Consider the following 27,924-nt stretch of genomic DNA (forward strand, 5'->3'; position numbering starts at 1 on the left):
ACGGGTTTTGCGTGACGTTCCCAGTCACAGCACCATCTAGTGGCTGAATATGTATACCATCTGTTGCTGGTCACACCAGACAGTGTTTTGCTCCCTGTTTATTTGCAGCATAGAAAGCAGCAGTCAGCTACACAATCACAGTCTGGACCTCCAACTCCTCTTCATGTAGTGTGGTGATGACAAATTCTTCTCCAACTTGCTCCACCATTTCCACATCTTCTTGTGTCACCACTTCCTCCGGCACCGCCAATTCCTCGGGTATTACCACTTCCTCCGGCACTGCCAATTCCTCGGGTATTACCACTTCCTCCGGCACCATCACTTCCTCCGGCACAATAACCTCCTCACTGGCAGCGGCTACACTTGTTTTCACTGTCCCATCTCTAATGGCTGAGGCCAAAGTCAAGGCCACTTGCTCAGTGAGAGATTCTGGAGTTGCTATAGTAATAGTGTCTGTAGTGGGGACCTCCTCTATACAGGGCTCAGTGCTGTCATCCAGTGTTAAATTCTGTACGATGATCTGCTGGCCAGGACTGGCTGTGCTCACTAGCTGTTGGACCACCTTCAATATATGGCTGTCCACCTGTCAAAACAGAATATTCTTAATTCTATATGTAGATGGCGTCAGCTGAGGGAAAATTGTCCAATATTAAAAATACCTTTAGGAAATATGACATTAACACCCTCTTTGTAAAAGCATGGAATGCTTGTGGGGTGAATGGGGTGCCGAGACTGAAAATACTTTTTCTGGGCATCTTGACTGGTAAAAGATTAAAAAACCTGAATTTAGAATTACCGTATATACTCGAGTATAAGCCTGACTTTTTCAGCATGTTTTTTTATGCTGAAAAAAGCCCCCCTCGGCTTATATTCGAGTCAAGGTCTCGCTTACCTGTTCTCCGGTCAGTGCGCATGCGCCGCTCGGCAAAGCCCCTACATGTTCGGCTATTCCCGGGCAGGCGGCTCATGCGCGGTGACATGCTGACGCAGTGCGGCGCAATTTTTAAATGTAAGGCGCATGAACTAAAGGAGAGACTCTCCTGTACCATGTCTGCCATGCCTGTACCATCTCCTGTGCCATGCCTGTACACCATCTCCTGTGCCATGCCTGTACACCATCTCCTGTGCCAAGCCTGAACCATCTCCTGTGCCAAGCCTGAACCATCTCCTGTACCATGCCCACAGCCCAGCATCTCCTGTAGTATGTCCGCAGCCCCTGCACCATGCCCGCAGCCTATGTTTTGGGTCTCGTGGTGGTCCAGTTGGGTCCAGTAGCTGCTGCATTTCCCACCCTAAGCTTATATTCCAGTTAATAATATTTTCCAGTTTTTTGTGGTAAAATTAGTAGCCTCGGCTTATATTCGGGTCGGCTGATACTCGAGTATATACGGTACAGAGTTACATGAATTTGTGTCTTATATTGGCCTACAGTTCAGCTTCAAAATGTGCACAAGTGCTTTTGGACCAAAAAAAAAAAAAGGGAAAAGGGGGTGCTGCAAAGTGGAAATATATTAAGACAGATCCTGCCTGTCCTTGTTCATCTACTTACTGCTGTATTGTGAAAAGATGACATTTTGGAGATCTCACATACGCTGGTAGCAAAGGGTTGGCTGATTCATCATTTTCAATGTAAATTTTGCATACAACTCACCCGGTGTGTTCCTGTGCTCTGCAGTAGCTCAGCTGCCTCACTGGTCTCTAAATCTTCAGAGGTTGCCTATGTGCATCAAGACAAAAATTAGAACTGCCGTGACTGTGTCCCTTAAAAGAAGCCTACTGTACCTAAGATAAAAAGAATACTCTGTTCCTGTGCACAACCACAGACTTTCCCAACTGTTCAACAATATTTGGCTACCCATCTACTGGCTTAATGAAATGACATTCACAATTATAAATACCCAGTTCTCCAAAAAGGTGGGCTCGAGTAATGATACCATGTGTAGTGTTGCATGTATTATATTACATAATCTAACTACTGAAAACATTAAAGAGGAACTTCACTCACTCAATCAAAATTGACTATTTTCAATCCTTATGCTGCTAGCATTGGTAAGTAGATAGGAAAGTAGATTATATTTACTTTTTTTTTTTTTTACATTTCAGTTACTTCCTGGTTTCCATGCCTAGCCAAATGATGTCATACATTCCAAGTCTTGAGGGGGCGGGAGGGTGTTTTTTACAACAAAGCACACAATGGTCAGAAATGCTAGGGGGGGGGGGGGTTTAAAGTAATTTCTCAGCAAAATAAAGCATGGAGACATGGAGGGATCAGGGAGTTTGCTTTGAATATTAAAAATGAATTAAATAGCATTTTTGGTTTGTGATTTTTAGATACAGTGTAGTTCTGCTTTAAAGCGGAACTTCACTCTCTCAATCAACATTTTTAATCCTCATGCTGCTAGCATTAGTAAATAGGAAAGCATATCATAATTGTTTAAGCTTTTTTTTTTTTTTTACATTTCTTCAGTTACTTCCTGGTTTCCATGCCTAGGTAAATGATGTCACATATCCCAGGAGGGGTTTTCTCCGCTAAGCAATAAATACTTGAGCTAAGGGCAGGAAGTAAATGCTACATAAATAATTTGCCCATACTTAAAGTGGAGTTCCACCCATTTTAGTGACTTTAGATCTATGTAATCCCCTTTAAAACGACTTTTACCAATGGAAAGTTTTTTTTTTTTTTGTTGCTAGTAAATACCTTATTTTCTGCTTTATTTATCCTCTTCTCACTTCCGGGTCCGGTCGGCGATTACGTCATTCGGCAATTCGCAGTGTGTGCTGGGATGTATTTCAGGGCATGAAATCTCGCAGTATTTCACAGGAGATGAGCTGTACTGCGTGCTCTGCCCCGCCTCCGCCCCGCCTCCTCTTAGTGAGCTGTATGTATGTATTGTATTGAGGCTGTGCTCCGCCCCGCCTCCTCTCAGTGAGCGAGGACTGAAAGCATTATATCCTCACTGAGCTCACAGAGGAGGCGGGGCAGGGCACGGCCTCAATACAATACATACATACAGCTCACTGAGAGGAGGCGGGGCAGAGCACACAGTACAGCTCATCTCCTGTGTAATACTGTGAGATTTCATGCCCTGAAATACATCCCAGCACACACTGCGAATCGCCGAATGACATAATCACCGACCGGACCCGGAAGTGAGAAGAGGATAAATAAAGCAGAAAATAAGGTATTTACTAGCAACAACAAAAAAACTTTCCATTGGTAAAAGTCGTTTTAAAGGGGATTACATACATCTATGTATCCAATTTATTAAAAATGGGTGGAACTCCACTTTAAGATGGCCATGGCCAGAAATGCTAGGGGTTTTTCAAAGAGATTTCTCACCAAAATAAACCATAGAGACATGGATGGACGTGGGAGATTGCTTTGAATATTAAAAATGAATTAAAGAACGTTTTTGGCTTGTGGTGCTCAGATGCCGCTTTAAGAAGAACCGCTTTAAGTTGATGCTCTGTAGTCATGAATATACCTACAAGAGGCTAAAGCTGTTGGACCATCCTAGCTGCTGCGTCAGTATATCCCAAACCCCCAAAAAACATTAAACTGTAACTGTGCTATTAAAGATAGGTTGGCATTATCCTGGATACCACCATTTCTTATTTAGAAATCAGAACAAATCATACAAAGGTGGACTTCTAAGGTTGGACACCCTAATAAGTCCACCGTTGTATAGTTTTGTTCTGTTGCTGTGCGATCACAAGCCATCCAACAATACTTCCCAAATCCTCATAAAATAACCCTCCAGTGTGCCCCGTATTATATGCTAGACAGTTACCTCAATAATATATTCCTGAGTGTCAGCAACCACTGAAGAGAACTCTACCAGTACTGTGTGCTGCTCCTCAGAGAGGATGTCTTCAGCCACCGAATTACTGCCGCAACCTGCCAAGTTTTGCAGATGTGCTGCACAGCCACCTGAAGCAATAAAGAGAAATAGAAAATCACTGGCAAAAACAGAGCTAAAAATAAAAAAAAAACTTGTCAAATATAGCACAAGAAACTGCAATGTTTACACAAGAAATGAATAGAATATAAACCCAATTGATACTCCCACATATGGTCTTAGAATGACTGTTCTTTAATGCTCAAATCCTCAGACCTCCTTCCCCACCCTTCTTTGAACTAACCTGCACTAACAGCCCCTGCCCCAGCTACTCTTTACCCGGTATCAACATCACACCCTGCTCACAAATTCTCTTCCTGCAAGCTGCACCTGTGCGTGGCTAACCTATAAATACCGGGGCTTCTTTCCACCCCAAGCAAATTAATGAGGTCTCAGTGTGCAGGCACAACCAACGCCAAGGAGGATTTTTGCTCAAGGAGAAGACCACATTACACAGGACTCTGTCCTGGTACAGGATTAGTAAGAAGCTAGGGTGAGGTGTAATACATGTGGATTATTTAAAGGGGTAGTCTTTATTCACACAGGCTGTGATACACAGGTGCTTTAAAGGACATTTATGAACACATTTATTGGTTTTAGATGGCGAGATTCACACTGTGTATTAACCTGCGTTTAGATGCATTCAGAAAAAAATTGAAAATAGAAATCTGTGGGTCCACGGGCAGATTAGATATTCTGAATGTGTATAAAATGCATTTACACCTCAAAGCAAGAGAAAGTGATCTGGGAGGTACAAAGCCCCGGTTTCATTTACAACTGAAGCATAGTAATTTGCTAGGTTTCAGTTGTGAATGAACACAGTGAGTGAGCAATCACTCACTGGGTTCATTCAGATAAGGAAAGGGGATGATTATTGGCGCAAAGCGAGACCCAGAAATGTAAACAGTTGAAGAGGATTATTGGCGCAAAGTGGTACCCAGAAATGTAAAAAGTTAAAAAAAGATATATAAAGAGAGAAACCAGGTCATTAAGGTTCATAAGAAGCATTCATAAAAATTGTGCATATATAAAAATGGCTGAAACAATTAGAGTCCATGAAAGAAAGTCCATAATTAGTCCAGGTGTAGCTCACATGAGGCAGCTTCTGTGTAAAAGCAAGAAGCAGCTATAATCATTACGGCCTGAAGAAGGAGCGAATGCTCCGACAACGCGTTGCTGCTATGTCCTTTACTGCATCCAGGAAGTGACATCATCTCCGCTCTGCCAGTGCGCTGACATCCAGTAAAGTCTGACAGGCGACCCCGTCCCTTGTGGGCTCGCACACTCCCCCACCTCCCACTATGCTGCTGAGGACTTCTCCCACAAGTGCCATGAGTTACATGCCTGTTCTAACACTACATTTTTGAGTAGTTCCTTTTTTTCTGTTGTAAATAAGGTCTAACATGCTACACTTAGAAGGCGCCTTGCTTCTCCTTGTATTGAGAAATTACATATTTACCAGCCCCTTTCCTGCTTTCCATCCTGAAACATCCCTGCGGGGGATGTTTCAGGGTAGAGAGTGCTGAAGGCAGAGAAGGAAGAGTAACCTGGACAGCAGGGGCTGCATTTCCTGGAACTGATCCCTGTATTTTCCTTCTGCAGCCGCTGAAGGCAAGGGGGAGGGAGAGGAGGAGAAGCAGGATTTCAGTGGTTGCAGGAGGAAAATGGAGGGTATGGGTTGCAGTATGTGCCACCCATGCTGTCCAGGTGTAAAACTGAATGTGACAGGAGGCCGCACGGGCCACCTGGAGCATGGGCAGGGTCGCCATTGCAACCCCTGAAGCTATGCCAGTACACATGGGGTGATTGCCCAGACACATCCGGCACACCCCGTGTGCACGCTTATGTAAATACCTTTTGCCGCACACAAACCATTGGTTGAGAATATGTGCTCTACAAATCTACTGGCAGGGATGGAGGAGTGGAAATAGCTCTGAAAGATGGGTAAAGGGAGTTTAAAAGGAATACACCTACATAAAATCCCATCAATGCTCAAGCCAAAACAAGGCCAATATTTATGTGGAAAAAGCCAACTTTAAAATTAAACAATATTTATGACTATTAGGATCTGTTGTAATGTGAACCAAAGAGACCAATGCATTATAATTTCAAGAGTCACAGATCTTTAAAATTGGAGAGACCCACTCAGCCTAGGCTGCTGAAAGCAAAGAGCCAATTTACCTTTGGTTTTCATATGGCGATTTAGTGTTCCATGCTCTGCAAACGCTCTGCCGCACTTGTGACACTTGTAAGGCTTTTCTCCCGTGTGGTGCCTTATGTGCCGCACCAGGGAGCCCTTCTCCCGGAAGCTGTTAGGGCAGTATGGACAAACAAATGGCCTGTCTGCAAAGTGGGTGCGGTAATGCACTTGCTGAGCATTCTGGTTTAAAGAAGACAAATGCATGTGAGGCAAAAAAGACCTCTATAGTCCAAGAAGTTTCATCTTTTTCATGATTTCATGTACAGTCTTTATTAATCCAAAATAAACTTAAAATTCAACTCCATGCAGATACTAAGTTGCATTAATTTGTGTAATTTATATTTTTCATACATTATATCGGTTGTGCTACGGTGCTCATGTGCCAACAAAGAACACGGTGATAGAAGGAGAGCAGAGTGACGGAGATGAGCTCAATAGTGTGCTGCTTCTCCTGTCACTGTCTAGTTACAGGCTGGAGGAGGTACAAGACCCTGCAAGTATTACCAACCCACATGAAAGAAAATTCAGGTCTGCTGTCCCGCCAGACAGAGCTGTGTTGTCTAAACAGAGCTTAGGACTGTATGAACAGCAAAAAATCCTTCAACTGGAAAAGCAGCTTCTATACATTTGCCTGAACTTCAGTTTTAAAAGGATAAGTTCCCCTTTGGTAATATGTTACACCCGTATTTAAGGTGTAATATGTTACTAGGCAGCACCCCCTGCTCACCCTAGGATTTCCCATTGACAGTGAGCAGGGGTTTTTCTCCCCACACCCGCTGTCACAACTGGTGAATAAAAAAAACGACAAGTCCCATCTCCCACCGCAGCAGACGGGCTGATCAGCATGGTCGTAGTTCATTCACGCTGCCTATGACTCAGTAACTATCTGCCCGGACAGAAGTATTGGCAGAGAGTTCTAGGCAGTGTGTGCAAGAGTCTGACATTGCACCCACTATGGCTCACAGTTGCAATGCTCTGCAGGCTCATAAGAAAAAAAATAATAAATGCGCATTTTCATCTGCAAACATATGTGCATTTATATATTTTTTTTTTTTTTTTTCAAAAGCTGACCTTTACCTTCAATCCCCTTATCCAAACATGTACCCCCACCATCTTCCTGTGCCAGGGTCCCAGAGAAAAAGTCTTCACATTTACAATAGAAAAAAAAAAATATTAAAATAAAAAAATAAAAATAGATGTTGGAATCACACCCACTTGTAAAAGACAACTCATGCACAGTGCAGCTTACAACTCCCCTATAAGCAGTGTTGTCCCTGCCCCACACTCACCTTTGTTTTATACCTCTTTCCACACTTGGGGCAGGGGAATGGCCGGTCATCAGAGTGCACCCTCATGTGACCTTTGACGTGAGCAACCGTCTTGTACATCTTCCCGCATTCACCACACTTGTATTTACGGTTATTGCCGTGCGATTCCTGGTGCTTCCTGAGCAGGTGAGCCTTCAAGAACTCCCGACCGCACTGATCACATCGGTACAGTTTACAACCTGCCCAAAAATCATTATTTACACCTTAGCATTGTTTGGAACATGGAAAAAAACTAAAATTGAAATACATTACTATGATCAAAATCATAAATCCCATGTTATATGGGATGTGCACTCAATATTACAAATCACTATTTTAGAAATGCTGCCACTTGCACCACACATGCAGTGTTGGTCGCGGCAGAAAGACCGTTAAGGAATTTCCTCTGGACGTGTGATAAAGCTCAGACATGCTTCCAAAATTTCCCATAGCATTGCCTCCCATCTCATGCCCAACTAAAACTGGAAGTACTGACATACCCAACATCAACATCATCATGGAATACCCCCAAAGTCTGGGCTGCACTGCGCTGCCTAGCCCCACCTCTCTACAGTGAGGTGTTGGGGTTGGAAGCAGTGACGGCTTTTCTGATTCTGTGCAGTTCATGGTGCAAACCAGCCCCTAAAGTATTCCTCTTCCCAAGCATGTTTTTCAATATTCTAAGTTGAGAGGGGCAGGATTAGGAGTCGGTTCACACTAGCGCGACTTGTCAGGCGACTTGTCAGCCTGACAAGTCGCGCTCCCTCGCGGTCCATTGACCGCTACAGGACCCGTTCTAATAGGAGCGACACAAGTCGCTCCGACTTAGAAAAAGGGTCCTGTACTACTTCAGGGCGACCTCGGAGCGACTTGCACAGACTCCCATTATGTGAAATCCCTACAAGTCGCTCCGAAGTCATGGTGCGTGGTAATGCACAAGTCGCCTCCGAAGTAGTAAGGAGTCGTGTCGCCTCAGTGCGAACCGGCTCTTAAAAGAATATTGCCAAGAACGTTTTTATTTTTAAAGCTGAACTCCTGCAAAATACAGAGATCAAATACATATATGGGAGCAAGTTTACAAGACAAAGGAGTTCTATTCCGGTCCATCCAGTCCTATGATTTACACAAATACAGCACAGCCATGTCTGGCAGAGGAGGCGACTTGATGCATTTACAGGTCGAGTCCCTCCCCCAATCAGTGATTGAGCAGGGGAAAGCAGCAGACTACAGAGCTCATCTGTCACTCTGTTCTCTCCCCCTTTCAACATGTTCTTTATTGGCACATAAGCACTGCAGGACAGCCAACTAGGTCCCTGTCCTGCTTCTCTCTCTCCCACTTTTAAGGGATGCTGTACAGTGGATTGCAAATGGTCAACAGAACAAATCCAGGTTCCTACGCAGCTTGCTTTAAAAAATATATTAAATGTATACACAATGTATATACAATGATGAATTTAATAATTTATCAATGCACAAATTACTTTTTGTTTTAGCTGCTTAAATTTCAGCTTTAATTAGACAAGGGCTCTTTTTAGAGAGTCAGATGGACGTGAAAAAACATTTGTGGAGTATATGTTACCTTCATGACCCTTCAGATGTACTTTCAAGGAGTTGCTAGTCTTGCAGATTTCACCGCACTGAGGACACACCAATTCTTCCGTGTTACCCACTATGATATCTGTCTATTAAAAATGATACAATTAGAAGTCAATGGGGATTTCTGTCCTCTACACCAGGGATGGACAAATCCCAGGAGCTGAGCGATGGGTGAGAGTATATTTTCTGAGGATATACCATCAAAATAGGTAAGAGGAAAAAGGAAAACCTTTAAGGGGGTGAAGTTCCTCTTTAAAGGATAGGAGCTACTGTGTTTTGTATTGCCACCTCAATGCAACAAATGCCAACTGAGTGTGGATGCAGAAGGTTTCTATACATAGTAACTCACTGCATATGTATGCATTTTCCATGCCCAGAGCATGCAACTTTCAGTGAAATCCACTCTCACCCGAGATTTAACAGGCACTGCTTGCACCTGGACCTCGTGCAGAAGGTTGCCTTTCTCATCTGCCAAAAATCGCATCACTGGAGAGCCATTTACCTCATCTGTCCCCGTCTGAGAAGACGTGTCTGTAGATGCAAGGTCTAAATAAAGCAAAGTATTGAGAAACTTAATTAGAAAGAAAAAAAGTTCCCCATTTCCCCACAGAGAACAGCATAAAAAAAAAATTATTAAAATTAAACCGCTGTCATTTGCCGTGTAAGTTGTATGGGCAAAACACACGTTCACAATAAAGGATAAGTCCAGGCAAAACCACTAACCCTAAACCTGCTCTGTGCCACATTCTAAACCTAATCTAACGCAGTGGTCCTCAACCATGGTCCTCAGGGCCCACTAACAGGCCAGGTTTGCAAGATAACTGAAATAAATCCCAGGTGATATAATTTGCTGCTCAATGATTGCAGTATTCTAGTCTGCATCTCCCCAAGGTAATACTTAAAATCTGGCCTGTTAGTGGGCCCTGAGGACCGGAGTTGAGGACCACTGATCTAACCCTTTAAAGCAAAAATCACAGTACTTACCTTTTCTGCAGCTGATCCGGTCCGGTCCCACCCTGATCTGTCAGCTGACAACGGAAGCCCCACAGTAAGTCTATGGGTGACATCACTTCCCATTCATTTCACAGCCTTTGTCGTTCCTCTCCTGCACACAGCTTCCATCGCTGGAGACCGGACCGGACCGGGGGCAGAAAAGTACAGCCATTTTTGCTTTACAGGGTTAGATAGAATAGGTTTAGGTTGTGGCAACAGAGCAGGTTTAGCGTTAGTTAGGATTTGACTTGACTTATCCTTTTGGAATCTTTAGCAGATATACCATCAGCAGATGCCTTCCTTTTACAAATGGGTGTACTTGAAATAAATAAAAAAGGTCTGGCGGAAATCACAAATCTGTGAAATGCAAACCACCTAGTAAAATTTATTAAGCACCCTCCACCTACAGTACTTCTGCCAGCCTCTATACATAAACATACCAAAGTACTCTGTGGACCCACCTGACGAGTTCTCATCCCGGCTGTTCATATAGGTTTTCTCCATGTTGATCATAATCTTTTCTGTGCAGGGAGTGAGAGACCTCATGTGCCGGGATAACGCCCCAGATTCTCGGAAACTCTTGCCACACTTTGAGCAAACATAGGGTCGCTCATCTGGTGAAAGAACACAATAAATATAAAAATATAGATCTTAGCCACTTTAGTATACTGGGATCGTGCTGCAAACATGTTTTTTAAACACCCTCCCGGCCACTGTACAAGCTGGGATTGTGTGTATATCTATACACTATATTATCAAAAGTATTGGGATGCCTGCCTTTACACGCACATGAACTTTAATGGAATCCCAGTCTTTGCTAGTAGGGTTCAATATTGAGTTGGCCCACCCTTTGCAGCTATAACATCTTCAACTCTTCTGGGAAGGCCAGCCACCCACCCACAGCAGGGAGCCAGGCCACCCACCCGCAGCAGGGTGCACCATCTGTGCCAGCTTGCCACCCACCCACGGCAGGGAGCCTGGCCAGCCACCCACAGCAGGGTGTACCGTGCCAGTCAGCACCTATCCATAGCAGGGAGCCAGGTTAGCCACCCACAGCAGGATGCACCATCTGTGCCAGCCTGCCACCCACCCACGGCAGGGAGCCTGGGCAGCCACCCACAGCAGTGTTGATTTTTCAAAACTTTAAATGTTCAGAATATCAGCTATCAGCCCGAAAGGCGGACAATAATCAGTATGGGCCCTGAAAAAACAATATTGGTCCAGGGCTCGACAACCCGAGGTACCAGGTCGCCATGACGACTCGAAATTGCATCCCGGTGCCTGGGCTTGTCAGCCCATTCACTGCTGGGGTTGCAGGCTGTAGCGTTCTGAGAGTGTCCCTCTCTTATGCAGCCCAGAGTGTATGCTGATAGTTCCCCCCTCCCATCTTCCCCTCTACACAGGGTAGAGGAGACAGAGCTGGTCAGCTTCTTCTCCTCCTCCCGCCCTCTCCTCCTGTGTTGTGATCCCAGGTGCACATGGAGCCATCAGGGCCGGTCAGATTGTGGCTTCAGCAGAGAGCACAGGCAGAAATACAGTAGCTACATATATCCTGGAAGGGGTGAGAGTAAGATATTGATCCTTACAATCTGTCTCTCCTTGCAAACCTCATCCCGCTTATCTGTGCTACTACACCAACTGACTCTCTGGCAATTAACCCTTTCCTTGGATGCTAGGGGAGGATTGTGCTTATCTACTCTGCTTCATTTAAGTGCTGCTTACCTAAATGGGTAAATGATTAACTCTCCACAACTTAACATCTGCAGGTTTTTTTTTCTGGTATGAATGGCATTTGTGCCTGCTTGTATTTCTGGTTAACCCTTCATAGCTGCCTGGGACTATATGCCATATGGCTAATGCTGCCCTCTGACATATGAAGAAAAGTGTAATTTCTGATTAGAGATCAGTCTGGATTTTATTGTCTATCCTGCTGACTACATTCAAGACTGACGGATATTTTTTTGTTTTGTATGTGTGTCCATTTAGGTACGCATTTCACTATTCGCAGTGAACAGTGCCGTTTGCTGAAGAGGCCAATGATTTTGCCCTGCCTCCAATCTCTGCTGTGCCTGCTCCGTCAGCCCTGTCTATACTCCACCCACTGATGCGCGCACACAGACACATACACACGCTTTCTGTGTGTATGTTCAGGTGTCCAGGACAGGTGACAAAATTGGAGTACATGCACATCAGAGGCTGGTAAATTGGTGAGTTTAAACACCACCTCTCCCCTTGACAATTGCACTAATTCTCCATCTGCTGCTCTGAGTCTCTGATTAAAAAAGACTGCCACTCCTCTGAAAAACAATCCACACAGATTTCTTTTCAGAGACAATTGACAGGCAGTGAGGAGGAGATATGTCACTGTAAATGCTGCAGCACAGACCCTTTTATTTGAATGGGTTGCATTCAGAAGTAGTGGGTTGTAATTCTTGAGAGTAGGTGCATAAGGTATGGCAGGCTTATAGGGGCTCCAGTGCATTACTTTGCCCAGGGTCCCATGATGCGACTAAGATGGCCCTGGATGTGTGGGAGGGAAGTTTAAAGCCCAACAGCCAAAAAAGGAAAACAAAAAAAAAACTCTCAACTTTTTTTTAGCTGGCTCCTAGATTACAAGCAAATTTGTCAAGCCCTGTATTGGTCTATCCCTAGCATTCACTATATCTGGTCTCCCACAATACACAGGATATGGAAATGCACTTATCTTACTAAATTTAAACTGCTAAATGCCTTTGCTCATGAACAGTATATGGCAGTCTTGTGACATCTATCAGTGTCCAGCAGAGCACTGATTAATGCTTGTGGGAGTTTTCATTCTCCCTTGATTGTCCAATGAGGCTGCAGGACCCCTGACCATCTGTCAGGACAGTGCTGATTGGCCCTGTGCTGATCACATGCACCCTCCCAAGGGGGAAAAATATATAAAACTCTCTAGCAATACACACTAAACTGAGCATGTGCAACTTGCCCTCTAAGCTGTATTATCAGCAGATAGATTGGGGGTTGTGGAAGAAGGGGAGGATCAGAGAAGACAGAATCAAACAGCCTTTTTACACAATGCAGAGAATAAACCCCTTAGGTTCCACAGTGAGTATAACAAGCATGCGTTACTGCATATACAGGCTGATTTTACTGTTGTGGGTTTAGTAACACTAAGTCAACTGTTGGCTTTCACGAGGAATCGATACAAGTGGCTCTGAAGCTGCCCAATCTCTTCTACTACAGCTGCACTGTATGCCCCACACACCTCCTCTGCCATGTTTACTGGGCTTGGCTGTCCCGATGCAGTAAATGGCGGGTGGCGCTGAGAAGAGTGGCAGGAGCCGTATGAACAGCCATTCATAGGCCCACCCTCCTAGACATGGACTAGGAAGTGGCGTGTATGATGTCACTTCCTGGCGCGGCTCTGCCAATCACCAGGATCGGTGCCCAGTGAAGCAGCTAATGGAACATGATCTGTGTTCCATCAGCTGCAGTGGAGTACAGAGGATACATCCCGGATGTCTCATATAGAGAACCTGCCACCTATATGCAATCACATAGGGGGCTATTGGTCCCCTATGTGATCCTAATAAAGTAACGTGAAAAAAAAAAAAGGTTTGGGGGTTTTAAGTAATCTTCAGGCCTAAACTTTTTTTTAAATCATGTAAATAAAAATGGCTCCGGGACTAAAGGTGTAAGGACCACACTTTTCGGTTTGGTGCTCCCAAACCAGCTAAGCATATAGCAGCTATAAGATTCAATACAGCAACCTTTTTTGCCACCCTCCCCCTTGCAGATGTATACTTACACACACTTAAACACAACACTCTTAGACCCCATTCACACTGGGGCGACCTGTCAGGCGACCTGGTCGCCTGACAAGTCGCCGTGGGTCACCTGCCATAGAGCAGCACAGGACCTGTTCTAATAGGAGCGACACAAGTCTCTTATGAGTTGCATTGTATGAATGTATTAAGGCTGTTCTCTGCCCCGCCTCCTCTCATTGAGTTGTATTGCAATACAACTCAATGAGAGGAGGCGGGGCAGAGAACGGCCTTAATACATTCATACAATGCAACTCAATGAGAGGAGGCGGGGCGGAGGCGGGGCAGGCACGGCTCAGTACAGATGCAGCTACTGCGAGATTTCTGGAATTGAATACATCCCAGCAGACACTGCGGATCGCCGAATGACGTCATCGCCGATCGGACCAGGAAGTGAGGAGAGGAGGAATAAAGCCGAAATTAAGGTATTTACTAGCAAAAAAAAAAAAAAAGTTTCCATTGGTAAAAGCCGTTTTAAAGGGGATTACATACAGCTATGTATTCCAACCTATTAAAAATGGGTGGAACTCCGCTTTAATACAAAACTTTTCTATACTTAGACACACCTCTAGGGGGCCGTCCCCAGCCATTATCCCTGATCTAGTTACAACTGGTCCTCAGTTTGTAGCAAGCAGGACCGGAAAGGCAATAACCCCCAGATCCAAAAAACCAGAGGGGCGGGGGCAGCGGCTGTCAGAGGACTCAAGAGAAAAGAATTTTACGGTAAGGTCTTCCAAAAGTTCTATTTTCTCTTACATCCTCTGACAGTCGCCGCCCATCCATATTAGCCTTCACTATTGGGATGTCCCAAAGCAGTGCAGGTGTGAGGGGTGGGAAGACGCAACCAACTGAAAGGTAACGAAAAAACACCCCAAGGAAAACAGAAAAAAACAACAAAAACCGAGAAACTAGGTGCCGGCCAGGAGAGCTAGCCTACTCCTACGCTAAGCAGCATAAAACCGAGGACCAGTTGTAACTAGATCAGGGATAATGGCTGGGGACGGCCCCCTAGAGGTGTGTCTAAGTATAGAAAAGTTTTGTATTAACATTTCTATCTGCCTAGCTTACTCCTGCAGAGGGCGCCATTACCCAATAGTGAAGGCTATAATATGGATGGGCAGCGACTGTCAGAGGACGTAAGAGAAAAAAAATGTTGCCTTTAAACTGTTTTAAAATTTAAAATCGCATCACAGTTTTACATCTACACTAAAGGGAAACGCCGATAAGAGAAATATCACTGTACCGAATAAAACCTCTTGAGAATGCTGCTCTTTTAAAAAAATTATAGCAGGTCCACCCTTACCTGTGTGCCGCCGGTGGTGTCTAATTAGGGAGCCCTTCGTCCTGAAGGCATCCCCGCACATTCTACAAACAAAGTCCTTCCTATTGGTGTGGATGAGCATGTGTGCTTTCAGAATGTTAGCCTAGGAAGAATATACTAGATCAACAGACATGACATCTCAAATACACAATGCAGAACTAGATAATGTCAACATACTGTCTTAAATGTCTTCTCGCACATCTGGCACACATAGCGACCTTTCTCATCCACAACCATTTTCATCATCGAGGTCTCATCTTGTGAAGGGGCTTCCTCTGGGCTCTCGTGCCAATCCAAATCATAGTCCTGGGTGTCACTTCTCTGCTCACCATCAACAGTGTCCTCAGTGAGCATAGAATCCTTTACCTCTTCAGAGGCTGCTGGTTGAAAGAAGAGAAAAACACTATGAAGTCAATAGGAAGGGCTTACACAGTACTTGTAGTCTGAGGGCGTTTTCACACTTGGGGCAATTGCCTGGTCCGAACCCAAGCTTGATTGCTCCCCCCTCCCCCTGCCCCCGATGGACTGTGTTCACATTTGATTTATGTATCCGAACCGCGGTACACTTGTGTCATCAAGCTGCAGCTGGCGCGTACTCATGCTGCTTGGCAACCGCTGTAAACGAGAAGGTGCCAAACTGGATAGAATTGCTTGCTTTGGTACGATTGCATTCTCATCAGAAGCAAACCGTACTGGAGTTGACATGAACCGTACCCCAGACCACCCTTTTTAAGTGGACTCGGCTACGGTTCGCAGGTGCGCACTCGAGTTCAAAGACAGTGTTCACATCAAAAAGAACCAAATTCTGATGTCAATCGAACCCGGGTCCGCACCAAAAGTGCTAGTGTGAAAACACCCTAAGAGAATGCAATTAGATGGAAAGAAAGTGTAACAAAAGCATACAAGCCTTCATTTGTCAGTTATATGGAATTTGGCACATTTAAGCCCCACTTACGTCACCAACCTTTGTTTATTTAAAGCGATGGTACAAGGTGCTAAGGGCTAGTTCGCACCAGCGTGTTTCAGTAATGCAGCATGTACATGCTGGTACATCGTAACAATGGCATCCTAATCCACATTCAGAACCCAAAAAAATAAAAATAAAAACAATGCAACGTGACTCAAATTGTCTTGTGCTTCAGTGCACAGTGATACCATGATCATTAAACCAGGTATTGGCACTTTTGGCAGTGTGGGCAGGTGCCATAAAGCTGGTCAGCAGAGGGAAGCATGAAGTGCTCTAGAATTTCCTGGTAGAAGGCTGTGCTGACTTTGGACTTGATAAAACACAGTGGACCAACACCAGCAGAAGAAGGACCTGCTGATCGGCTGAGTGAATGACAGAATAGAGCCCTGTGTTAGTAAACAACACAGAGCTCTCTTCAGGCAGCAACAATGTGCCGATATGCAGGAGAGTGGAACCACAGGTGGTAGGGCAGGCAAATATGAACACTTTTTTCAATTTTGTTCCCAACAAAGTTGCTTACAAAGCCCTGCATGACCTCTGCTTATAACTTCAGAGGTCAAAAAGCTCTTGGCATCAGTGCAATCAGTACAGGCACATCAAAAGATCTTATTCTGTACAAAAGAAGAGGTGAGAGCACATGTCGGGATTTTCAGGATTACCTTGATCGTCTGCAGTGTTGATCTCCTCTGATGAGGCCTCCACAACCACATGGGAGATACTCACAGGATCTTCTACAGAAGGAACCACCTGCTGTTACACAGAATGAGAATTATTATAATTAGGAGTTCAATAACTACACTCAAAATCCAATCCTTACGCCAAAACACCAAACAATGTCTTACAATTATAAGAAAACAGGTATTGAAGAAAAGAATATTTTCTCATCAAACATCTAACCAGTATTCAATCTACTCGTACCTCCTGGCTGCTGAGGACTGGAATGGAAGACGCCAGCGAATGCTCCACGACCCTCTGACACACCTTTTGTACCTTGTGCTGGACAAACTCTTCCAGGCTCGTGAATTCTGTCTGACAGCGGCCACATTTATGCACATCGTCTTCGTCATCTGCGACAACAGAACTGATGTTTTATGCATTTTAGTGTGACATCTTATACAATTCTGCTTGCTGCAACTTTGCTTTAGCTTTTATAGTGAACAATAGCAACGCATATATATATATATATATACACATGTGGTATACATACATTCTGACAATGAACTGTATACAAAATAACGTGAAACTTGAAATTTAAGAAGAATACATGTAGTGCATGTGTACAAGGGTTCATGCACATTGCAGCTCTGCTTTTACCTGCATTTGAGCTTTTGTCTGCAGCTTGAAGCTTGTGCTTTTTTGTGCTTTCTCGCACTGACATGGTCAGCAACAATACTCAGGTAGGCCGTGGCATTTAATTGATGCTCAATTGGTACTAAGGGGACAAACTGTGCCAAGAAAATATCCCGCCCACCATTACACCACCAGTCTAAACCATTGATACAAGGCAGGATGGATCCATGTTTTCATTTCGTTTACGCCAAATTCTGACCCTACCATCTGAATGTTGCAGCTGAAATTGAGACTCATCAGACCAGGTAACTTTTTTCCAATCTTCTATTGTCTAATTTTGGTGAGCTTGTGCGAATTGTAGCCTCAGTTTCCTGTTCTTAGATGACAGGAGTGGCACCCGGTGGGGTCTTCTACTGCTGCCTCAAGGTTTGATGTGTTATGCGTTCAGAGATGGCATTCTGCATACCTTGGCTGTAATGAGTGGTTGAGTTACTGTTGCCTTTCTATCAGTTAAACGAGTCTGCCCATTCTCTTCTGACCTCTACAAGGCATTTTCCTCCACACAGAGCAGCTCACTGGATATTTTCTCTTTTTCGGACCATTCTCTGTAAACCCGAGAAATGGTTGTGCATGAAAATCCAAGTAGATCAGCAGTTTTTGAAATACCCAGACCAGCCTGTCTGGCACCAACAACCATGTCACGGTCAGAGTCACTTAAATCACCTTTCTTCCCCATTCTGACGCTCAGTTTAAACGTCAGCAAGTCCTCTTTGCCACATCTAGATTAGGGATGCACCGATCCGATATTCGGATTGGATATCGGCGCCGATATGGCCATTATAGCTGGATCGGGGGATCGGTAACATTGACCGATCCAGTTTTTGCTTAGTAATGGCTCAGCCATCCCTTACTTGGTGCAGTAGTAGTATGGGAGCCGCTACTTCCTGTATAGGTCCGGCTCACAGGCGGAGTGATATCAGATGCACCCCGCCTATGAATGGAGGAGCCGTACACATGAAGAAGCGGCTTTGCTCTGTACTGCAGCCGCTTGCTTTGTGTGTAGCTCCGGATCGGTTCCGGTATCGGAGATTTCACAACGCCAGATATCGGTATCGGGTCCACAAAAGTCGGATCGGTGCATCCCTAATCTAGATGCCTAAAAGCATTGAGTTGCTGCCATGTGATTGGCTGATTAGCAAGTTGTGTTGACAAGCAATTGAACAGGTGTGCCGAATGGAGTGTATATACGTATACACTGAGATCTGCATTGACAGTACTCTGAGAGCCCGTAAACACTGGGGCGACCTGTCAGCCGACCTGGTCGCCTGACAGGTCGCCTGCCATAGAGAAGCTGTGGACCCGTTCTAATAGGAGCGACACAAGTCGCTCCGACTTAGAAAAAGGGTTCGGAGCTTCTTTGGGGCGACCCAGAGCCATGAAGTCCGTGCCGGCCGCTCCGAGGTCGTGGTAAGAGCAGCGCACCGCGACTTCACAGGTCACCCCGGGAAGTAGCGTCGCCCCAGTGTGAACGGGGGCTTAGGGATCATGTATATGCACAAGAGTGACATTATCGCTAACCAGCCAAAACAACCGGAGAGAGTGAACCTGATAGACCAGGTGAGGATGGAAGTGCTGACAGTTAAGTCTATCATAAAGTGCTGTACACGGTGTATACTAGAACATTATTATGGCATGTACCTGCAGGGAGACCAACTACCACTTTAAACATGTCCTGATTTATGTACTGGAGCAGAATTGTACATGAATACAGATCATTTTCCTATAACTGACACTGTACAACAAAAGACAATTTAACGTAAACTTTTAATTATAGTAGCTAACAATCTGATGTTTTCAGGATGAGGTCAGCCTCTGTATTCCTCCCAGTAGGGGATGATTATAGCATACATGTTACTATGGAGGAAATAGGGATCTCATCCTCAGAAAACAATAGCAGTCCCCAAAAAGGAGAAGAAGCAAAACCGACCACCACTAAGGCCTCTTTCACACTTGTGTGACTTGTCCTGCAATTTGGGACTGCAAAGTCGTACTCCATGATTTCCAATAAGTACCGCTCATATCTGTATGACTTCAAGTCGCAACGACTTCAAAGTAGTCCCTGCACTACTTTGGGACCATTTAAATGCGTTTTGAGATCCAAAAGACATAGGCATTGCTTCAAGTCCAGTCAAAATCGTGACATAATCGTGGTAAAATTGCACGACTTTTAGGCTCCATTCACATATAGGCATTTCAGATTGCGGGCAGAATTGCCGCAATTCTGTCCGTGATCCCCAAACATTGCAAGTCACGGGACGCCTGTGCGATTCCCGTGTCTTAGAATGGCACCCCAAACGTGGCGCCATTTTGCCACGATTGTCGCCTGATGAATCCCAGTAAATTCACGCAAACAGAATCGTGGGATGCCTGTCGCCATTTTACTAGGATTCCTCGGGCGACAATTGCGGCAAAATCATGCCGCGTTTGGGGTGCCATTGCAAGTCACAGGAATCGCAAGTGTGTCCCACGACTTGCAATGCTTCGGGATTGCGGGCAGAATCGCCTATCTGAAACGCCTATATGTAAATGGAGCCTAATGCCTCGGCCGAAAAGTCGGAGTCCGTTGTCGAAAGCATCATACTAACAAGCCGAAAATCGGCCGGACGTTGGCCGAAAATTACCGGCCAATAATCGATGCGTGTGTACGAGGCATTAGTCAAAGTTTGACAGCTGAAGGAAATTGCTGCCACCCACAAACAAGATAATTGTGGAGCAAATCAGGGCCCCGTCACCTTCTACCTAATGAGAATATTGATCCACGTTTATTGGTTTGGATTACGATAGGAAACCTGGTTTTTGCAGTAAATCTCTCCAGACGGGCGCTTTACAATTTCCCAGCCGTTATCTATGGAGATCTCAGTCTAGGACTAAACACAAAGGGCGGCTGTGATGGAGCTTATCAGTAGACGGAGATCAGAATAATAGAACCCCTGACTGTACTGCAGGGAGGTTATCAACAGGCAGCACCTGGATCTATTCTTCACAACACTGATGGGAAATAAAAGGCTGCAAGTACAGGGTGCAGCTTTATAGGCCTTCTCCCTTAAGGCTCGTACACACTTGACGAAAATCGGACGAAATATCCTCCGATTTTTCTCTCTCTTGCTCAGCGGACATAACCGCTTTTAGTTGACAGTGCATAAATGTTCACAAAATTTCTCGCCCGGTTTTTTATTTTTTTTTGGGACATTTGTTCCTAGACTTCCGGGTCGTCAGCAACTTCAGATCATGCGCGGTCTTTCGTATCCGATTTTTCACGGATGTACTGCATACACATAAAACGAAAATTGGTCGTCTGGGGACGGACAATAAAAATTTTGGTGTTTGTCCCTCCGTTTTTTTTTCGTTGAAAATGTCGGCATCGGCTGCTGAAATTTGTGTACACACACTAGCCGAAAATCGTACGATTTTACCTCAGACGGGAATTTTTCGGCAGATTTTCTACTAGTGTGTACCCCACTTTAGGCTGGGTTCACACTTGTGCGATGGCAGAAATTGCATGCGATTTGCACCGCATAGCTGTGCACATCGCATGCGATGTCTGTGCGATGCAAATTCAGCCTACAGTTTGTATGGCTGAAATCACATCGCATTTGGACCAAAATGGTGCAGGACCCTTTTTTTGGTCCGCATTGGAATCTGAGTGGGTGGTTCAGACCAATACAATCCGATTCTCATCAGATTTTATAGTTCGCACTGAGATGTGATTTTGGGGTGTCATTAACTTTACATTGACTCCCACAGCGGTTTGCAGGGAGCAGTGTGCACTGCCTGTGGGTCAGATGCGATACAGGAACCTGCGCAGGAATCGCTGTGGTTCCCGCATAGCATTAGGCTGCATTCACATGTCAGCTTGTAATCGCGGGCAGAACCGCCGCGGTTTCGCCCGCGATTCGGAGATTTATTGCAAATCGCGGGACGCCTAGCGTTGCCCGTTGATTTGCAATAGCCCCCCAAACGCCGAGCGATGTTGCCGCGATTTACGCCCGCCGAATCGCGGCAACATCGCGCAAACAAAATCGCGGGACGCAATACGCTCCAAAGAAGCTCTTGTACTTTTTTTGGAGCGTATTGCGTCCCGCGATTTTGTTTTAAAATGATGAAAAAGTTTGATTGCATATCGCAGTGCGATCTTGCAGTTCGCACAGAATCGGATCGCACAAGTGTGAACCGCTGTGCGATCCGATCCTGATGCGGCTACAAAAAAGGGTCCTGTGTGTGTTTGCTGCGGGTGCGGTGCGAATTTAGCCATACAAAGTGTATGGCTAAACTCGCACCGCACAGCCGATCGCATGTAATGAAGGAGAAGTGCGCTCCGACATTACATGCGAACCCCGCAGCCGCAAAAATGTGAACCGGCTCTTAAGGCCCGTACACACGTACCGATCGTCGGCATACAAACGTCGGCGGACGAAAGATCTGACGATTGTACGCTTGTTAGTATGATGCCTCCGACAGCTGTCTGCGCACATTCTGCGGACAAGAGTCTTTCTTGCAAACATTTAAATTTTTGTATGCCGACACCAGAACGGACGATTGTTCGCCAGTCAGTACAGAATTCGGCCGACAGACCGCAGATTTGCAAGACTGGGCATGCTCAGAAAAGAAAAAACACAGGGAAAGTTAACCATTACATGACATCACTTCTGCAGTCGGCGGACAAAATTCTTGGGCAGTCTTTGCACTTTTCAACAGACACCGACATCCCGGGGAGAAAGACGAACGTTTGTATGCCGACGATCGGTACGTGTGTACGGGGCTTTAGTCTTTTGACTAAAATGCCGTTTTAGTCTTCAGACTAAAATGCTATTTTAGTCATTTGAATTGTTTTAGTTTAAGTCATATTTTAGTTGACTAAAATCTCCACTACATTTTAGGGTCCTTTCACACGGGCGGTCCGTATGTCCGTTTTTCATCCCATTTTTTTTGCGGATAAAAAAAAAAAAGGACATAATGCATGTCAATGGGATTGCGGATGTCAGCGGATGACCATCCACTGACATACGATTTGCATCTTTCCGATCAGTTCAGTTTTTTGGAACAGAAGAGAACCCTATTTTTCTTCCGTTTAAAAAAACGTAACAAACGCAAAAACGGATGTCAGCGGTGTCATCCACTGACATCCACAATCCCTTTGACATACACTATGTCCGTATATCATCTGCAAACGGATGGGATGATAAACAGACATACGGACCGGATGACACAAGTGTCATCCGTGTCCGTAAAAAAAAAAAAGTGCCTGAGCGGATGAAAAAATGGTCCACTCTGTGTGAAAGGACCCTTAGTCAACTACAAACTGAATGGCTTCAGGGAAATTGTAATGCATTATTTAAACATTTCTCTAGAATTTTCAAAAACTAGTTATATACTCCTGGAGTAAAAATCAAAACATTATTTCTGGTATTAAGGTGTGAACACGCACTACAGACACAGATTAAGCCCCCGTTCACACTAAGGCGACCTGGTCGCCTCACAGGTCGCCGCAGGTCGCCTTCCATAGGGAAGCTGCGGACCCGTTCTAATAGGAGCGACACAGGTCGCTCCGACTTAGAAAAAGGGTCCGGAGCTTCTTTGGGGCGACCGCCATAGACTATGTTATGAAGTCCGTGGCGGCCGCTCCGAGGTCGCGTCGCGGTGCGAAGTAGCGTCGCCCCTATGTGAACGGGGCCTTAGCCATTGTGATATATAACATCTTTATAAATAAAACCAATTTCATAAACAAACAAATATTGCTTTTTGACAAACAAAAGCGCAACTTTAAAATACAAGAAAAAATAAAATACAAAAAAAAAAAAACTAAACTCCATTGGCTGTACTGTCATTGCACATATTACCTGAATATATTACCAACATTCAAGATTAGGAAAAAAATATAAGAAAAGCTTTTTTCTCTTTCAGCAGCTTAGTAGATGCCCCTTACTAAGGCTGGATACACACTATACAACTTTTGTTGTTAGATTTACCTTTCCTATGTAGTGCAAAGGCCTGCCCGATTGCATACAAATTGAAAGTGTTTAGGTTTGACCTCGTATTATATGGTTTTGGTAAATCTAAAGGAAAAAGTCTTCAGAAAATCTTATAGTGTGTATGGCCCATTATGCTGTGGTGCAATGCATGTTTAACCTTTAATGTGCTATTATTACAGGCTCTGGATGGAATTGTGTTGCCTATTTAGAAATGGCCAGCAGAGTAGTGTTCATTTTAATGTCAATTTTCAATTTAGTTTTAGTTCTAGTCTTTTGACTAAAATGTCATTTTTGCTGTAGTAATATATTTTAGTCATCTGAATGGTTTTAGTTGTATTTTAGTCAACGAAATTAACACTGCTCCACCGGCGCTGTTCTCCTTTTACCAACAGCGCAGAGCGAGAGGCAGCACACTGCTGGATGGAGGGCGGCAGCTTTAATTAAAGCGGTTGTAAACCCTATAAAAAAATAAATAAAAAAAAAAACCTGCAAGACAAAGGCATAATGAGCTAGTATGCATCGCATACTAGCCCATTATGTGTAACTTACCTTAAAACGAAGCCCCGACACGGACCCCCGGACATCGCTGCGGGCACTGCCATGATCCCTCGCCGTCTCTCTTCCGGCTCCAGCGCGATGATTGGCCGGAGCCGCGATGACGTCACTCCCGCGCATGCGCGCGGGAGTGATTTTTCCGGCAAGCTCCGGCAAACATAATTGAAGGTCCCCCCGGACCTTCAGAGCGCGAGCGGCTGCATGCACTGTAAATATCTCCAAAACCGTGCCGGTTTAGGAGATATTATTTGTACCTACAGGTAAGCCTTATTATAGGCTTACCTATAGGTAAAAGTGTAAAAAAGCGGGATACTACCGCTTTAACTTGGCAAATTCAACAGCAGGTGATTGGCTGCTAGGCAGTCCTACCAACCAATCATAGGCTTGTTAGCATGAAAAGTTAACTAAAGCAGCTGCCATGCTCCCGCCCTCCATCCAGCACTGTGCTGCCTCTCTCTCCTCTGTGATATACAGCCGCTGAAAGGTGGAAGAGAACTACAGTCGGGTCCATAAATATTGGGACATCAACACAATTCTAATCTTTTTGGCTCTATACACCACCACAATGGATTTGAAATGAAACAAACAAGATGTGCTTTAACTGCAGACTCTCAGCTTTAATTTGAGGATATTTACATCCAAAGCAGGTGAACGGTGTAGGAATTACAACAGTTTGTATATGTGCCTCCCACTTTTTAAGGGACTAAAAGTAATGGGACAATTGGCTGCTCAGCTGTTCCATGGCCAGGTGTGTGTTATTCCCTCATTATCCCATTTACAAGGAGCAGATAAAAGGTCCAGAGTTCATTTCAAGTGTGCTATTTGCATTTGGAATCTGTTGCTGTCAACTCCCAATATGAGATCCAAAGAGCTGTCAATATCAGTGAAGCAAGCCATCATTAGGCTGAAAAAACAAAACAAACCCATCAGAGAGATAGCAAAAACATTAGGTGTGGCCAAATCAACTGTTTGGAACATCCTTAAAAAGTAAGAGCGCACCGGTGAGCTCAGCAACACCAAAAGACCCGGAAGATCATGGAAAACAACTGTGGAAGAATTCTTTCCCTGGTGAAGAATACACCCTTCATAACAGTTGGCCAGATCAAGAACATTCTCCAGGAGGTAGGTGTATGTGTGTCAAAGGCAACAATCAAGAGAAGACTTCACCAGAGTGAATACAGAGGGTTCACCACAAAATGTAAACCATTGGTGAGACTCAAAAACAGGAAGGCCAGATTAGAGTTTGTCAAACAACATCTAAAAAAGCCTTCACAGTTCTGGAACAACATCCTATGGACAGATGAGACCAAGATCAACTTTTACCAGAGTGATGGGAAGAGAAGAGTATGGAGAAGGAAAGGAACTGCTCATGATCCAAAGCATACCACCTCATCAGTGAAGCATGGTGGTGGTAGTGTCATGGCGTGGGCATGTATGGCTGCCAATGGAACTGGTTCTCTTGTATTTATTGATGATGTGACTGCTGACAAAAGCAGCAGGATGAATTCTGAAGTGTTTCGGGCAATATTATCTCTCATATTCAGCCAAATGCTTCAGAACTCATTGGACCGCGCTTCACAGTGCAGATGGACAATGACCCGAAGCATACTGCGAAAGCAACCAAAGAGTTTTTTAAGGGAAAGAAGTGGAATGTTATGCAATGGCCAAGTCAATCACCTGACCTGAATCCGATTGAGCATGCATTTCACTTGCTGAAGACAAAACTGAAGGGAAAATGCCCCAAGAACAAGCAGGAACTGAAGACAGTTGCAGTAGAGGCCTGGCAGAGCATCATCAGGGATGAAACCCAGCATCTGGTGATGTCTATGCGTTCCAGACTTCAGGTTGTAATTGACTGCAAAGGATTTACAACCAAGTATTAAAAAGTGAAAGTTTGATTTATGATTGTTAATCTGTCCCATTACTTTTGGTCCCTTAAAAAGTGGGAGGCACATATACAAACTGTTGTAATTCCTACACCGTTCACCTGATTTGGATGTAAATACCCTCAAATTAAAGCTGAAAGTCTGCAGTTGTTTGTTTCATTTCAAATCCATTGTAGTGGTGTATAGAGCCAAAAAGATTAGAATTGTGTCGATGTCCCAATATTTATAGACCTGACTGTACCTACAGCTGTGTTGTCAACACTTCTTTGGGGGGGCGACAGTGGAATAGCTAAATAGGGGCAGAGGACAGTGCTATGCGGGGGGCGGGGGCAGAGAAGAGGACACTATGGCGGGGGATGCCAGAGGGCACTACTGTGGGGCGGGTGGAGGGGGTTGCAGGCAGAGGACACTGCTACATGGGGGGGGGGGGGGCAAAGGACACTACTTGGGGGGGTTGTGCAGAGGACACTACCTTGTGTATATGTGGGGGGAGGGGATTGAGTGATTTGAGGCAGGGAAGAAGACAGACACTTTGTATATATTTTGTGTACCGTATATTGAAGCCATTTTCTGTTCTAATGTCTGACATGTTTGGTATCCAATCGCTTTTCAGAGGGCATTGACAGGCGGCTGGGAGGAGTCATGTCAGCGGTTTTAACCCTTTACCACATGGATGGGGCACGGCCCCATTCACTTGAATTAGCGCAGTACCGCTGGTGGGTATACCATGCCCCCTCCAGCCACTGTGTTGGGTTAAGGGTGGTAAAAGTGTGGCTCAAATATCCATGGTGCCCCCCTCTCCAACCACAAGTGTGAATGAGCCCCTTATTGAAGTTGTGTCAGGACAGGCGGGGGGCTTCTTATTGTAGAAGAGACGGATGACCCCCCCATAACCAAACTCTCCAGGAAAGATTGCGGCTGCGCTCTCTGCACATAAACACGCACGCTCGGCCCATCCAATCAGACAATTTTCCATGGAGATCTTTTACAATAACAATGGCCTCTGAACATACCTGACTTCTACAGCAATTCAGAATAAATAAAAGGCCACAATACTTTTATTTTATATTCACGTACATCCATTCTTCTACGACTGACAAAAACAATCAATAAAAGTGAAGCTGATGATGGAGAGCTGTCATAATAAAAAAAAAAAAAAAAAAAAAGCCCCGCCCACACGTGCAGCTTCAATAACACGCCGCCCGTGCCCGGGTGTCGGGGGCGCGCTCACCTTCCTCCCTGTAGTGGCTGATGAGGGACGCCGCGGGCTCGGTCAGGCAGAGCGGACTGCTGGGAGCTGCTTCCTCCGACTCCCCCACCCCCGGCTCCGAGCTCATCCCAGCCAGAAGTCACTTCTCCTCCTCTGTCGCAACGAAACGAGCGCACAGCGGCTGAAGCACGGCGCAAAATGGCGGCTTTACGACTGTGTCGTCATAACAACGGAGGAGGACGGCTGCCCCTGGAAGGGGGGTAGGTGGGGCACGCCGAGGACGCCGCGGACGCTGGAGGGCCTGGCAGCCATGTTTGGTGTGGGCAGAGAATGGGTTGGAGAGGTTTGGGGGGTGCTGCTGCTTTGCTCAGATTACTGTCAGATAAAACCCAAAGTTTAAAATCATTTGAAGGAACACTGAGCTGCTCTATAATAACTTTATATGACATATCATTATGTGATGTCATTAACCACTTGAAGACCAGGCCTTTTTCTGACATTTGTTGCTTACAAGTTAAAATCTGGATTTTTTTTTTCTAGAAACTTACATAGAACCCTCAAACATTATATATATATATATATATATATATATATATATATATATATACATATGATTTATATAGAGCCAACAGTTTATATATATATATTAGAAAAGACCCTAGAGAATAAAATAGCGGTCATTGCAATATTTTAGGTCACATTGTACTACCGCAGCAGTCTTTCAAAAAAAAATGCTATTTAATGAATTAAAAATAAAAAACAGTAAAGTTAGCCCAATTTATTGTATAATGTGAAAGATGATGTTATGCCGAGTAAATAGATACCTGACATATAAGGCTTTAACCACTTGCCGACCGCTGCACGA

The 27,924-nt window shown here is 44.8% G+C and overlaps 1 protein-coding gene across 4 annotated transcripts; it reads right to left on the reverse strand.

Annotated features, from left to right (window-relative positions):
• On the reverse strand, window positions 1–27,278 carry E4F1 (E4F transcription factor 1). 4 transcript variants are annotated; one of them, XM_082262255.1, is made up of 13 exons: window positions 27,081–27,278; window positions 17,008–17,156; window positions 16,749–16,836; window positions 15,300–15,502; window positions 15,105–15,225; window positions 10,457–10,609; window positions 9,412–9,548; window positions 8,986–9,088; window positions 7,389–7,606; window positions 6,081–6,279; window positions 3,792–3,931; window positions 1,652–1,717; window positions 1–583 (listed from the first exon to the last, which is right to left on the reverse strand). In XM_082262255.1, the coding sequence occupies exons 1-13, from the start codon at window positions 27,184–27,186 to the stop codon at window positions 128–130; spliced, it is 2,139 nt and encodes a 712-aa protein (XP_082118381.1). In that variant the 5' UTR covers window positions 27,187–27,278; the 3' UTR covers window positions 1–127. The 4 variants fall into 4 exon arrangements, with proteins under 4 accessions (XP_082118381.1, XP_082118380.1, XP_082118382.1 ...); XM_082262254.1 differs by having other exon boundaries at window positions 15,300–15,499; window positions 16,749–16,839; XM_082262256.1 differs by having other exon boundaries at window positions 9,505–9,548; window positions 16,749–16,839.
• Between the last annotated feature and the right edge of the window lie 646 nt (window positions 27,279–27,924).

The sequence above is a fragment of the Pelophylax lessonae genome (genome assembly GCF_965119305.1).
Source record: "Pelophylax lessonae genome assembly, chromosome: 6".
Lineage (NCBI taxonomy): Eukaryota > Metazoa > Chordata > Amphibia > Anura > Ranidae > Pelophylax > Pelophylax lessonae.